Source organism: Ammospiza caudacuta, chromosome 1, assembly GCF_027887145.1.
Source record: "Ammospiza caudacuta isolate bAmmCau1 chromosome 1, bAmmCau1.pri, whole genome shotgun sequence".
Lineage (NCBI taxonomy): Eukaryota > Metazoa > Chordata > Aves > Passeriformes > Passerellidae > Ammospiza > Ammospiza caudacuta.
In genome coordinates this window covers 93,573,319-93,585,641 of record NC_080593.1, presented here as the reverse complement: position 1 = coordinate 93,585,641, position 12,323 = coordinate 93,573,319, and the positions used below count along the sequence as shown (strand labels likewise).

General features: G+C 37.8%; 1 protein-coding gene across 1 annotated transcript in view; it reads left to right on the top strand.

The window, feature by feature from the left end:
- The window catches only part of LOC131568812 (dynein axonemal heavy chain 5-like), a 147,605-nt gene that overhangs the window by 81,609 nt on the left and 53,673 nt on the right, over window positions 1-12,323 (top strand). The window contains exons 54-59 of the mRNA XM_058820918.1: window positions 68-310; window positions 951-1,105; window positions 2,797-3,461; window positions 4,632-4,912; window positions 5,280-5,495; window positions 8,032-8,199. Coding sequence (XP_058676901.1) covers window positions 68-310; window positions 951-1,105; window positions 2,797-3,461; window positions 4,632-4,912; window positions 5,280-5,495; window positions 8,032-8,199 — 1,728 coding nt within the window. The remainder of the gene's footprint in view (window positions 1-67; window positions 311-950; window positions 1,106-2,796; window positions 3,462-4,631; window positions 4,913-5,279; window positions 5,496-8,031; window positions 8,200-12,323) is intronic.

Below are 12,323 nucleotides of genomic sequence, written 5' to 3'. Positions count from 1 at the left end.
TATTTGCCACAGAAAGAGGCCAATGACCTATTTCATTACTAATGCAATCCTTAATGTATTGTTGCAGATTGTTTCTGAGGAACATGGTCAAGATGTGTTTGGAGATAAATGCACGGAATTATACTTTGTGGATTTCTTGCGTGATGTCCTGGACACTGCTGGAGATGAGCCTGATGATGCAGAGTTGAAGGCTCCTAAAATTTATGAGCCTATCCCATCTTTGGATTACTTGGCTGAAAGATTACAGATGTTCATGCAACAGTACAATGAAACTGTCAGAGGATCAAAGATGGATTTAGTATTTTTCAAGGTATTAATGCTTGTAATTGTATTAATACAGAAAGTGCCTGGTCTTTTGCACTTAGTGATACATAGGTCTTGTAAGTTTCTATCACATTATTTTGGAGATGGCTCAGAACAACTAGGTTGTTTATACAGTGCGTGTGAATGACTGAATGTCATCTTGTTTTCCTGAAAGTCACCTCCTTGTTAAAGGTCTTGATGCACAATGCTTTCTTCAACTTTAGTTTGGGTGGTTTGATAGAATAACTGCAGCAGTTGAATGAGAAATGCCTACAGTGCACTGGTATTTTACTTTTGTCAGTCCATATAGAGAGCATGTAAATAGGTCAGCTAAAAGGCTGGAGGAGTCCTTTCTACTTTTCCTTCTATCCCCTAAGGGGCATGCCCTCAGCCCTGCTGATGACAAACTGTGCATATGACATTATTTCATACAAGCTTGATACAAGGACATTTCTCTTGGGCTAGCCCTGCTGCCCACTGAAGTCAGGGGGAAATCTCCTGTTGATTTTGAGGAGTACAGGACTGAGTCTTAGGCTCCAGAGAAGCCATCTAGCTGTTGGGAAGCAGTTGCTCGGTGACATGCCTCTAGGGGATTATACAATGCATCATTTTTGCGTCTCTTCATCCCTTTTTCTCTCAATACACAGGATGCAATCGTCCATTTGATTAAAATATCACGGATAATTCGTACTCCACAAGGAAATGCATTGTTGGTGGGTGTAGGTGGATCTGGAAAGCAGAGTCTGACCCGACTAGCAGCATACATTGCTGGACATGAGAGCTTTGAGATTACTTTAACAAGGTAATACAATGCAGTGTGCATGGACATTTGCTCCTTAATTTGCCATAGAAATGAACTCCTCACAATCAGTTTAAATAAATGCAAACCTCTCAAACATTTTATCCCTCATTCTAAATGACATTTCCAGTCTTATACAGCCAAACTGCGTTATGACAATTTCTGTTAATGACTTAATATTTTGTAGTGCTGGAATTCTGTAATTTATGGAAATTTGAAGTGAAAGGGAGTACTACTGCCTTCCTTCTTTGTCTCTTTTGTCATAGGGTTTACAGGGCTAAGTAATAAAGACCAGCAGAGTATATTCTCCTTTGCAAACTATTTAAAATGCTGAGAAGTATTCTTTAGAGAGACATATCAGGTCTATGAATAATGTTATAAGGCTTCTGATGAAAGGAAAGATAAAGAAAGACATATCACAGTCTCTTCCTGTGTCCCAGAAGCAGAAGAAAGGAACACTGAGAACAAAAACAAGGGGGAAAAGAAAAAACCCAAAGTGATAGAACAGAATCTCTAGATTTCCAAGATTAATAAGATAAATATTAATAATGACAATGAATATGAAAGGAGGAAGAATGAAATTAGAAGTGAAGAGTGGATGCTGGGTCATGTTTTGTCTCTAAGTATAATTTCCCATAACTGGTGTTAGATTATTAAACCAGATACACTGCTATTCTGATTCAGTAGAGAAATTCTCATGTTCCTATCAGAATGCCACAAATCACTGTAATTACTGTAGCCAACACATACAAAGAAGAGCTGGAGAGTTTTTCAAGCTCTGAAGTACTTGCTTTATGGGTATTTATAGAGCAGAAATAAAATGGAGCTGAAAGAGAATTGGGACACTTCCTGTGTGGCATATTTAATATGTGAAGAATGGGTCATGTGTGTACTGCAAAAATTACTTATGGCTTTGAAGAGATTCTTGGAAATAAGAGACTGGTTACAAAGAAAAGAAGTTTCTAATTTCAGCTCTAGTTGGCTTGGGACAAAATCTGCCATTTTATTAACATTACTTTATGTCATTTTATATTGCACAATCTGAAATGTGTAGTTGAATTTGCGTGGATTTATCTGAATCTTGCTTACTATGTGCACCAGCTATAAGACACATAACAACAGAACCAGTCATGGTCTCCTTTTGCAGTAGAGCTGATCAGCCCAAGTGATAATGTTCAAACATAATTTCTGGGGCTTTATTTTAGTTAAACCATATAACGCAATAAACCCCTCAGTTTCATTCTCTTTTGTCTCTTAATGATTTCCTTTAACCTGCTCTCAATATCTTCAGAAGATAATCCAGCTGTATTTACCTAATGGTTACAGTTATCAGAACCTACTTGACAACTTAATCCAGCTGTATTAACCTATTTCTAATAAAGAATTTACATCTGCAAACCATGGGGATACAAAACAGAATCAAAATGCCTTAGATATGGTATTGTTCTCACCTTACTTTTCCCCAGGACATTATTTTGTTGACTCCACCTCATTTCACATGATTTATATTACTGATCATTCACTTTGGGAAAATGTTTATGAAAAAGAAACCTAAAAATATTATCGGGACCTATGGTATTAAGTTCTTATCTGGATTTTTTTCTTGCCTCATGGAAGCTGGTCCAGATGATACATATCTCCTAAGGTGATCTGTAATTCTTGTTCTCTCTTTCCTTAACACTTTTCTATTCCAGAACATATTCCACCAACAACCTTTTGGATGATCTGAAAATGTTGTACCGCGCTGCAGGTCAAATAGGAAAGGGTGTTGTCTTTATATTCACGGACAATGAAGTCAGAGATGAATCTTTTCTTGAGTACATGAACAATGTTTTGGCTTCAGGTGAAGTCTCAAATCTTTTTGCACGGGATGAAATAGGTGAAATCACACAAGACCTGATTCCAGCAATGAAGAAGGAGTACCCAAGGCTTAGTCCCACTGGTGAAAATCTTTATAATTACTTTCTTGCTCGAGTTCGGAACAACCTGCATGTGGTTCTTTGTTTTTCTCCTGTTGGGGAAAAATTCAGAACTCGTGCACTCAAATTTCCAGGTCTGATTTCAGGCTGTACCATAGACTGGTTCCAGCACTGGCCTAAAGATGCTCTTATAGCAGTTGCACAGCATTTTCTAGCTTCTTACCATATTGAGTGTACAGATGAAGTGAAACGGAGTGTTTTTAACACCATGGGAACAATTCAAGATATTGTAGCTGAAAAATGTGTTGAATACTTTGAACGATATAGGAGACAGACTTTTGTCACACCAAAATCTTACCTGTCCTTCATTGGAGGTTACAAAACTATTTACCAAGAGAAGTTTGCCAGTCTTGGAAGTTTGTCTGAACGCATGAGGACAGGTACTGTAAAAGCTTCTTGATTTCTCTTTCTTTCATTGTTTTTAAAAGGATGAGAAGAATCTGAATAAAAGGATGTAAAAGCAGGATTTAGATTGTGAGCTCTCATTAATTTGGAAGCAGACTCAAATATTTTCAGCTGTATTTGTGTGATTACAAAATATGCAGAGGTTTTGTTTCCATGAACTTTATGAATGTGCAGATTAAAGAGGACTTTTGGAAATAGTATTGGTTAGCAGTTAAAATATTTGAAACTCCTGCTTTTACATGTATGTATGACAAGGCACTAATGAGATCCTAGTTTTCACATGTAAGCATGCCATGAATAAATCTGAAAAAAGGTAATTAAATGCTCATATTCAGTTCCTCTGAAGAATTTTTTAAAGAAATAGGTATATGCCAAAGGTTAAAGTTTTAAAAACATTACTCTGCACATGGTCATACATGGTAAACAATTAAAGAGTCTCCTAAACTGAATGCTATTTGGAAGTGAATGTGAAATTAAATTGCAGATTTTCCCTGTGTACACTAAGTCCAAAGGTAAAGGGTGGCTGGCTGTCTGGAGGAGCAAATGTGGGGGTTTTCGAGCTAGAAAGATATATATGATGCATTTACATTCAGAGACATGCATTTATATATAAGGATGTTTATACTTAAGAGATTTTCTCATAATTTGTTCAAATTATTGGAGCATTGTATTGCTCAAGAATCTTAAGGTTTTTTTACCCCCATCTCATCTGGATCTTCATGTAATGTTGAATTTAGAAGCTCAGCCTACTCTCCTTGTGTCTTTGCTTTCATTGCCAGGTTCCTCCTCTTGGTTTTGCACAGAGTACAGCCTAGTACTTTTCATGTTCTCATGGATTTCAGAGATTTCACACACAATTCTTAAGACTGTCATTTCCATGCTAATATTTTTGGGCATGTGTTTAATATTTAGTCTCCTTCTCATGTATAAGAACATAAATAAGTGATCAAGTGATGGATTCTGAATGCTTCTATGCGTTAAAAAAAAAAATCCCCTGCTGAATTTTGATGTTCAATCAATGGGATTACTCACTGGTGTTCCTAAACATGGATCTGAGTGATTTATTTTAAATATCCACATTGCTTCACTGAGGTTACTTTCTCCATAGGTCTTCCTGTTGCTAAAATGGAATTTGTCCACTACAGGTCTTGCAAAACTGATGGAAGCTGAGGTTTCTGTAAATCAGCTCTCCAACGAGTTGGTTATGAAGGAGAAAGATTTGGCTGTAGCCTCAAAAAAAGCTGATGAAGTTCTATTGGAAGTAACTATGAAAGCCCACGCTGCAGAAAAAGTTAAAACGCAGGTGCAAACAGTAAAAGACAAGGCTCAGGCTATTGTGGATGACATTGCCATTGATAAAGCAGCAGCAGAAGAGAAGCTTGAGGCTGCAAGACCTGCACTGGAAGAAGCCAAGGCAGCCCTGCAGGTCAGAAGCAAATATATTCTGAACATGCATGTAGTTAATAATTATTATGTGAATATGACTTACGCTTCTAACTTGGGAGGATACAGGGGATTGAAAGAATGGCACCAACCTGTAAATCCTTGTAGAAGAAGCCCTGAAAACTGAAGAGGGGAAGAGGTAAGATGGGCAGTACTCTATGGTCAGGTAATGAAGCAGTCATAGAGTGGGACTACCTTTAAGGACTTTCTGCAGTAGTGCTTCTGAGGGACCTGCAAAACTGCAGTCCAAAACTGCAGCATTGCATGTACAGTCCTCCCAAAAGAAAACCATTCTTTGCAATTGAATGACTGTTTAAATAAATAGACTATTTTCTTCTATAACTTTTCAGACAATAAAACCTTCTGACATTGCAACTGTTCGCAAACTGGGTAAACCTCCTCACCTGATCATGCGGATCATGGACTGCGTACTGCTTTTATTCCAAAGGAAAATAGACTCAGTGACACTAGATCATGAACACCCAGGTGTGAAGCCATCATGGACTGAGGCTCAGAAGCTAATGAATAATTCAGGATTTCTTAGCATGCTGCTTACTTTTCAGAAGGTAAGTAATTAATAGGGGCACTACTACTTCAATAAGCATCTTCAGAGTTTGCATGAGAGTGTCACTACCATCAAAGGAGGTTGGAAACAGTTTTGTCTATCTATAGTTGCAGGTACTTGTGACAATTCTTCATTTTCATGGGTCATTATCTCAGTAATTTTTCTCCTGGGCCATGCAGTGGCTTCTAGCAAACAGCAGTATCCCAAGCACTAGATCAAATCTTGAGAAGCTGAGTGTTATCTTATTCAGGCAGTTCCTGCTTCTGAGTAGGAATTTGCCTTAAAAGGGTGCACTCTTGGCTTTTTAATAGCTCACCTTCTCCAGTGCTACCAGGCCTGTTTGCCTGTAAGGCACTTGACAATTCTGTCACCAATTTGCTAGGGAGCTAGCAGGAAATAAGAAAAAAATGAGCAGGAAAGGTAATGAGAGGATTGGGGAACTTTTGGGGTTCTTTCACAAGAAAAACAGCGAAATGAAGAATAATCTTATTATCAACCATAAGAAAAATAAAAGTGAAGAGATTTTTATTTCTATCAGGAAATAGAAACTTTTGCAAGGTTGACTGAACTGTGAGACAAAGGAAAATTCTCTATAGGGAAGAGAAGAAAGATGTCACAGGTAGCTGGACCAGAAAAACACCCAGGGTAGAATATGAAATGGCAGAATCATAGCCCAACTTTATAATTCAGGAGACCAAGCAGATTTCAGCAAAATGTGACTTTCCTGTAATGTTGAAGAACATACTTTCATTCGTACACTAATGCTTTAATCTAGTTAGCTGTGCATTTTTCTGATGCTTTTTCTAAGCTGCTCGAGTGTTTTTGTTGTGAAGATCATTCTCACTATCCCCAGGAGCCATTTCTCCCAGAGACCCATATTGTGGAAACTTGCACTGCCTCTGTAGACAATTTTTTCCTGGGGCTGTCAGTCTGGTCACTTTTCCAAGTGCTATCTCCACTAAACAGAAAGAGGAAATTAGTTTTAAGATAGCAAGGACTAATTATGCCCTCCTTACTCAAGTTTCTGTCTAATGACACTTCCAGAATTTTGGCACTTATTAATAGTGCATGTATTCCTGCTGGTAGCTGGCAGCACATTTAGCTCAGGGGAGTCAGAACAATTTCTGTGGGACTGAGTTCTTGCAGGAAGTGATACTGGTGAACATGGAGTAGAATACTGGACTACTTCAATCCCTCATTAGGTCCTTCACATGCTATTTCTCATTTTGAGTATATATGACAAGAAAGCTCATTGTGTCTCAGTAGACTACATAGCTTAATTGTTTGTGAGACTTTTGTTCTTTCCTAATATGTTTTAGGCAATAACAATTAGTGGATGAAGTTCATTGAGTTCAAAGCTAATTACTTAAAAGGAAAAGCATGACATTTTCCAAGCTTTTGAGCAGAGATTTTAGGCCACTGCTGATTGATCTTTGCTTCACCTTTGCTGGCTTGTTAGCTCATTATTTTGAGTAGGAGAATAAAAAAGTCAAAATTTTTGTCCAGCAGTATTTTACATTTTAGCAAACAATCACAGTGAAAACATCACCATGGCTGATCTTGGGAGTAATATAGTGAATGTCTTTTTATTAGAGTAGCTAAAGATCAGATAAGTACAACGCAGTCCTTCTGCTATGCAGAAAAACAAGAAAAGGGTAAATTGTTTGACAGTATGAATGGTGGATGATTTTTAGATGCATTAAAAGAAAGGCATTAATACATTGCCAAAGAAAAGGGAAGATTTTGAACATGTCTATTGTTAAGCAGTCATTTTTAGCCTGTATAATCTTTTCTACTTTCTACCTTGCTCAAGGAGATGAATTCCATTTTCTTCTGACACTTACATAATTATAGATTAACCACTATCAAAGATCTGGCTTTTCATATTCTCAGCAGATTGTGAAAGGGGAAAAAAACCCTGGGATTAGAATAACAGCTGAAAGAAATTTCTTTCATGGTTAAAGAGAAGGGTTAGCTTCAGTGAAGTGAAGACAGTGCCTTGCAGTTTCGCCCTTTTCCTTCTGAAACCTGCATGTTTGGTTCCTTTAGCTGTGTTCACACCAGTGCCTGTCTGATGCCATGGTGAGATTGTTTATGGAACTAGACTAGAAGAAAATTATCAGTAGTTTTCTGACTTATATTTCTGTCATAACAGTTTCCAGACTAGATCACTGAGTGTTGGTGAGGGTATTAAAGATGGGTCAAAGAGAAGAAGGTGTAGTGTTGTAGCAGCAATAACTTAGAACAGCTTAAGTTGTCATGGAGCTACAAGCACTAGGAACATCTGTAAATGTGTCAAATAGGGGTATTAAATGCCAACTCAATTCAATCTGTTGCAATGGAAGTAGGAGTTATTTTCACGGGTACACAAAAACTACTAAACTGTCCTTTGTAAGAGTGAAAGGCAGCAGCATTGCTTTGTTGATTTATTCTGTGAGAAGTGATACCCCGTGATTTTAAAAAAGAAAATGTTTCTGTGAAGCAGTCCTTTTTCAAAAATCCATTTTAAAAAATAATTTTTCCTTTTTATTGATTAGGACTCAATTACAGAAGAAACTGTGGAGTTTTTAGAGCCTTATTTGGATATGGAGGATTATAATCTTGACACTGCTAAAAAAGTGTGTGGAAATGTAGCAGGTCTTTGCTCATGGACACAAGCAATGGTTTACTTCTATGGTATTAATAAAGAAGTTCTTCCTCTAAAGGTATTTTATATTGATAATTTTTTTTTTTTTTTTGAGAGATTACTATAGTCAAGTGGAAAAAAATGTCATGTTATTTTGGTTAAAAAAAGAGATTCTTGTTTCTTCACACCCGGTTGCTCAGTCAAGCACACAGAGGTTTAATATGTCCTGGCAACTTTTTCTACTTACACTCAACTATCCTGTGGTACAGCTTTAACTTTTGTGAACACAGTAAGCATTCAGTTGGTTCTTTGTAGAACCTGTCTAGCTGTGCATGGGAGATAGTGATACCTTCTCTGCCCTCAGAGTGTGTGCCAGGCACTATGGCTTCAACAAAACTCCTCAGTCCTACTGGCCCGGGAAGGAACCCACTCATTGTGGTCATGATAGAATCTGGGAGAGGAGAGGAGAGATTACTCTTGACATAGAAATGTTCTTTAAGGAATTTAGCTGGAATTCATCTCCCTAAAAATATTTTGGAGTTTCAGACTGCTACCTGCAAGTGTACATATGTGATAAAGTAGTTGTGAGGTATCTGTTTCTGGTTGAAACATTGAACTGAACTAGAAGGGGATCAGCCACTATTGTGTGAATTCCTACAGATAGCTTTATTGTCTTGGAAATGTTCCATTTGTGAGCACATTGAAAATAAGGGTCTTTGCATATTTATATAATGATTTATAGTCATTGCTCCTGCAGTGAGTTTTATGGCTCTTTTCTGAAGAAATACATCCAATCCGTTATGCTTCCACTGCACTCGTGTTTGGTTTCTTATAGAATAAACCACTGTATCAATGGTACAGTCAAAACTCTCTGCATAATCTTTTAGTATACCTAGACAGATCTGATTCAAATATGTTAAAAGCATATTCTTTTTTATTCAAGTAACTCAAGAGAGTGCTGTATTTTTGTGATATATAACTAGCTGTTTCCTTTTCAAATAATGGGATGTTCAGTAATGAAAACAGAATTTGAAATGTTACTATTGGGAGCTATAAAAGGGAGCAAGACTTTGGGGAAATAGTGGCTTTATATGCAAATGCAACCCTGAAAGCTGAAAACGTGCTCTTGTAGTTTTTATTTTAATATATATGATTTAGGATTACATATAAATTTAGCTTTGTGTTCATTCTTGTCACACTATAGCTGATAAAAGATGAAACATACATATCTTGGCAAAGTGGTGCCTATTGTCAGGTACAGCAACAGTCAAAAATATTTTAAAAACTGAAGATGACAGAGGGAGGGAGAGAGGAAGGGTTTAAAGTATGCCGGAGATATTGCAGGAAGCAGTGTAGTGAGGCTAAGAAAATAATTGAAAATAAATGTACAATTAAACTGCATAAAGTACTAGCTGAGGCTAATCCATCCAGTGCTAAAAGCAGGTTTACTGAATGAATTAATCAAGCTCCGTTATCCTAACTGCTGTTCTAGGATATAAATTCCTTTCAACACCCGCAAAATAGATTCAATATATTTTTAAATTACATCTTAAGTGAGGCTCATTGTGTCATTTATCTTAACTATGACAACCTGTGAAAACTAATTAATAGTGACTTATATTTTAGTGTGCAAAATTATTTATTTATAAATAGAAATATATATTTTAGTGTTCAAAAAATTATGTATTATTAACTTATATATTTAGTGCACAAAAATATATAGGTATATGATATATATTTTAGTGTGCAAAAACTTATATTTTATAACTTATATACTTAGTGTGCAAAAATTACCTAATTCCTAGGAATGGATACTGGCATTCTTTAGACCTGCATCCCAAGGGTCATTAGTTGGACTTTCCTGTAAACCTTCAGCAGGAGGATGAGCTGTTCCTCCCCAGACTGATACCTAGTAAACCAGCCTGCTGCATTAACCTGAGAATTTTGGAACACCATCTGCTCCTTATCTGTTATTTGAAGAATATAAGAGCAGAATGGAGAAGCCCTGACTTTTGCTGTGATACTGTTAGCCTCCAATTAAAATAATGTGTATAGGAGTATAATTTCCCATAGGGATGTCTGCAGTGACTTTAATTAAGTTCTCCTTAGGCTGTTATAGTGATCAAGGGAAGTCTGTTTACAGTTTATAAATTCTGTTTGATATTGAGGATTCTCCCTGTCACACTCAGTTTTAAGTATGAGACTTTATTTCCTTTTCTACTTTCATTTGTCTCCATGCTGAACTAAAAACCATAGCAAGCAGTGAAAGGAAATCTTGTACCTGAAGAAGAGGTAATAGTCAAGGAGTGTTGAAATTTGATAGCTGTCCATTTAAATAAGCATGTCCTTGACAAGGTGATGCCCACTGGGCAGGAAAACAAGCATGCAAGTCTGAATCCAAGGCCCACAATAACTGTAGAAGGAAAGAATATACTTTGGTGGGGGGGGATGAAGGGAAGGATTAGGTCACCTAACAAAACAGAGTGAGGTCAGGACATGTAACTGAACAGAAAATATGGAAAGTCTTTCACTAGCTAGTACAGACAGTGAAAAGCATATAAGAGATATGTTGTTTTAGTCCCAAAGAATGGTCATTGATAGCAAAGAAATTGAGCCCAAGATTTTATTAATGTCACTCTTGCAGGGATTTGTTTGCATGTGCACATATGTATGTGCAGGTGTATATATATCTTTTAAAATTTGTATTGTTGAGGTAAAAACACTGTTTTTGGAATGTCTGCAAAACTTGTGTATGTCTTTGCCTTTTTTACAATCTTTCCCTAAGTAACGGTGGATACAAGTGTATCATGACGCTGAGTCTCTGAGAAGGTTGACCCAAAACCAATGAAGTGTCTATAGGAAAAATCTGCAGTAATCTGGGACAGGAGTAGTTTTGAGACAGCATGTCCATGAAGAGTCTTCAGTCAGATGCCATGTGCCCAGAACAGGACTGAAGCAAAAAGCAAAGATGAGCACTTAGCAATTCCCCAGAAGGTCAGGAGCAGTGACAGAGTCCAAGAAGCCTTCTGGCCTAGTCCAGGAGCAGTAAGTGCTCAATGGACTGTTAAAACAGTGGACTTTGAAAGATGAAATTCCTTAACAAGAGAAGGGCTTACCTGTAGAGAACTCTGTAGTTTTGGATGCTTTTTTTTTCCTAATGGGATTCTCCTAGTAACATTTTCTCAATTTAATGAACAGCAGTTGCTCTTCAGAATGATTTGGGGTTGATCTGGGCATTCCATCCAAGATCAGGAATAGCATTAAATGGTATGAGGCTTCTTTCTGTTGGAGAAGTCATTTTTATTGAACTGCTTCCACGGATCAGGGTCAGATATACTTGGTACTTTGCAAATCGGAGTTTGCAATGGATCAGCGAGAGGCTTAGTGTCTATGTCAATAATAATAAATTAAACAGTACTAGTGAATTTTTGTAGGCATTGGAAAGTGATCATTTACACTGGTAAATTTTTAGAATGATCCCTAGTGTGATTTGGTCTTTGCTGAACAGGATTTTTCAGTAGTCTCTGGGCACCTTTCAGGTTCTGTCATGATCCAAGAGCCGTTCCCACAAGGCTGCCAACATGTAGTCATAGTGTTTTAGAGGGTGAGAGAGCTTAATGTGAGTTTTTTTATGCTGGTCAACATCAGTGCCAGAGAAAGGTCCTGGGCATGTTTCATTTAACAGCATAGCTGTGACTGTAATTATCTTTATTTGCTCTGGTTTTGTGTGCAATGCAAAAATGACAAGAGGGCAGGATCATCTCACTACCTGCTATGAAGTCCTCTCTGAGGGCAGCTTGGAAGAAGGCAAAAGAGCTGCTAAACTCTTGAGGCCAAGGCCCTTGTTGGCACAGGTGCTGTGTGTACCTGCCCCACGCAGACACATGCAGAGGGCAGTAGCAGCACTGGCTGCAGCAGGTGCTGGGAGGATTGTCTGTCTGTCTGGTTCCCCAGTGCCAAAGGCAAGGAAAGGCTGAAGCTGCTTCTCTCACACAAACCCAGGCATGTTCCAGGGTAGCAGCACTTCTCTAGGAGCACAGATCAGAGTGTGGACCTCTTGTCTTAAATCCTCATGATTCATCTGCATAAAATCTATTTATTCAGGCTTTCACACTGCATCCAGCTGGAACAAATTGTGTATCCTTGCTCTGCTGCGTGATGCAGGGGGATGAAATGAAGGGTGTGAAGCTTGTTCACAGGGCA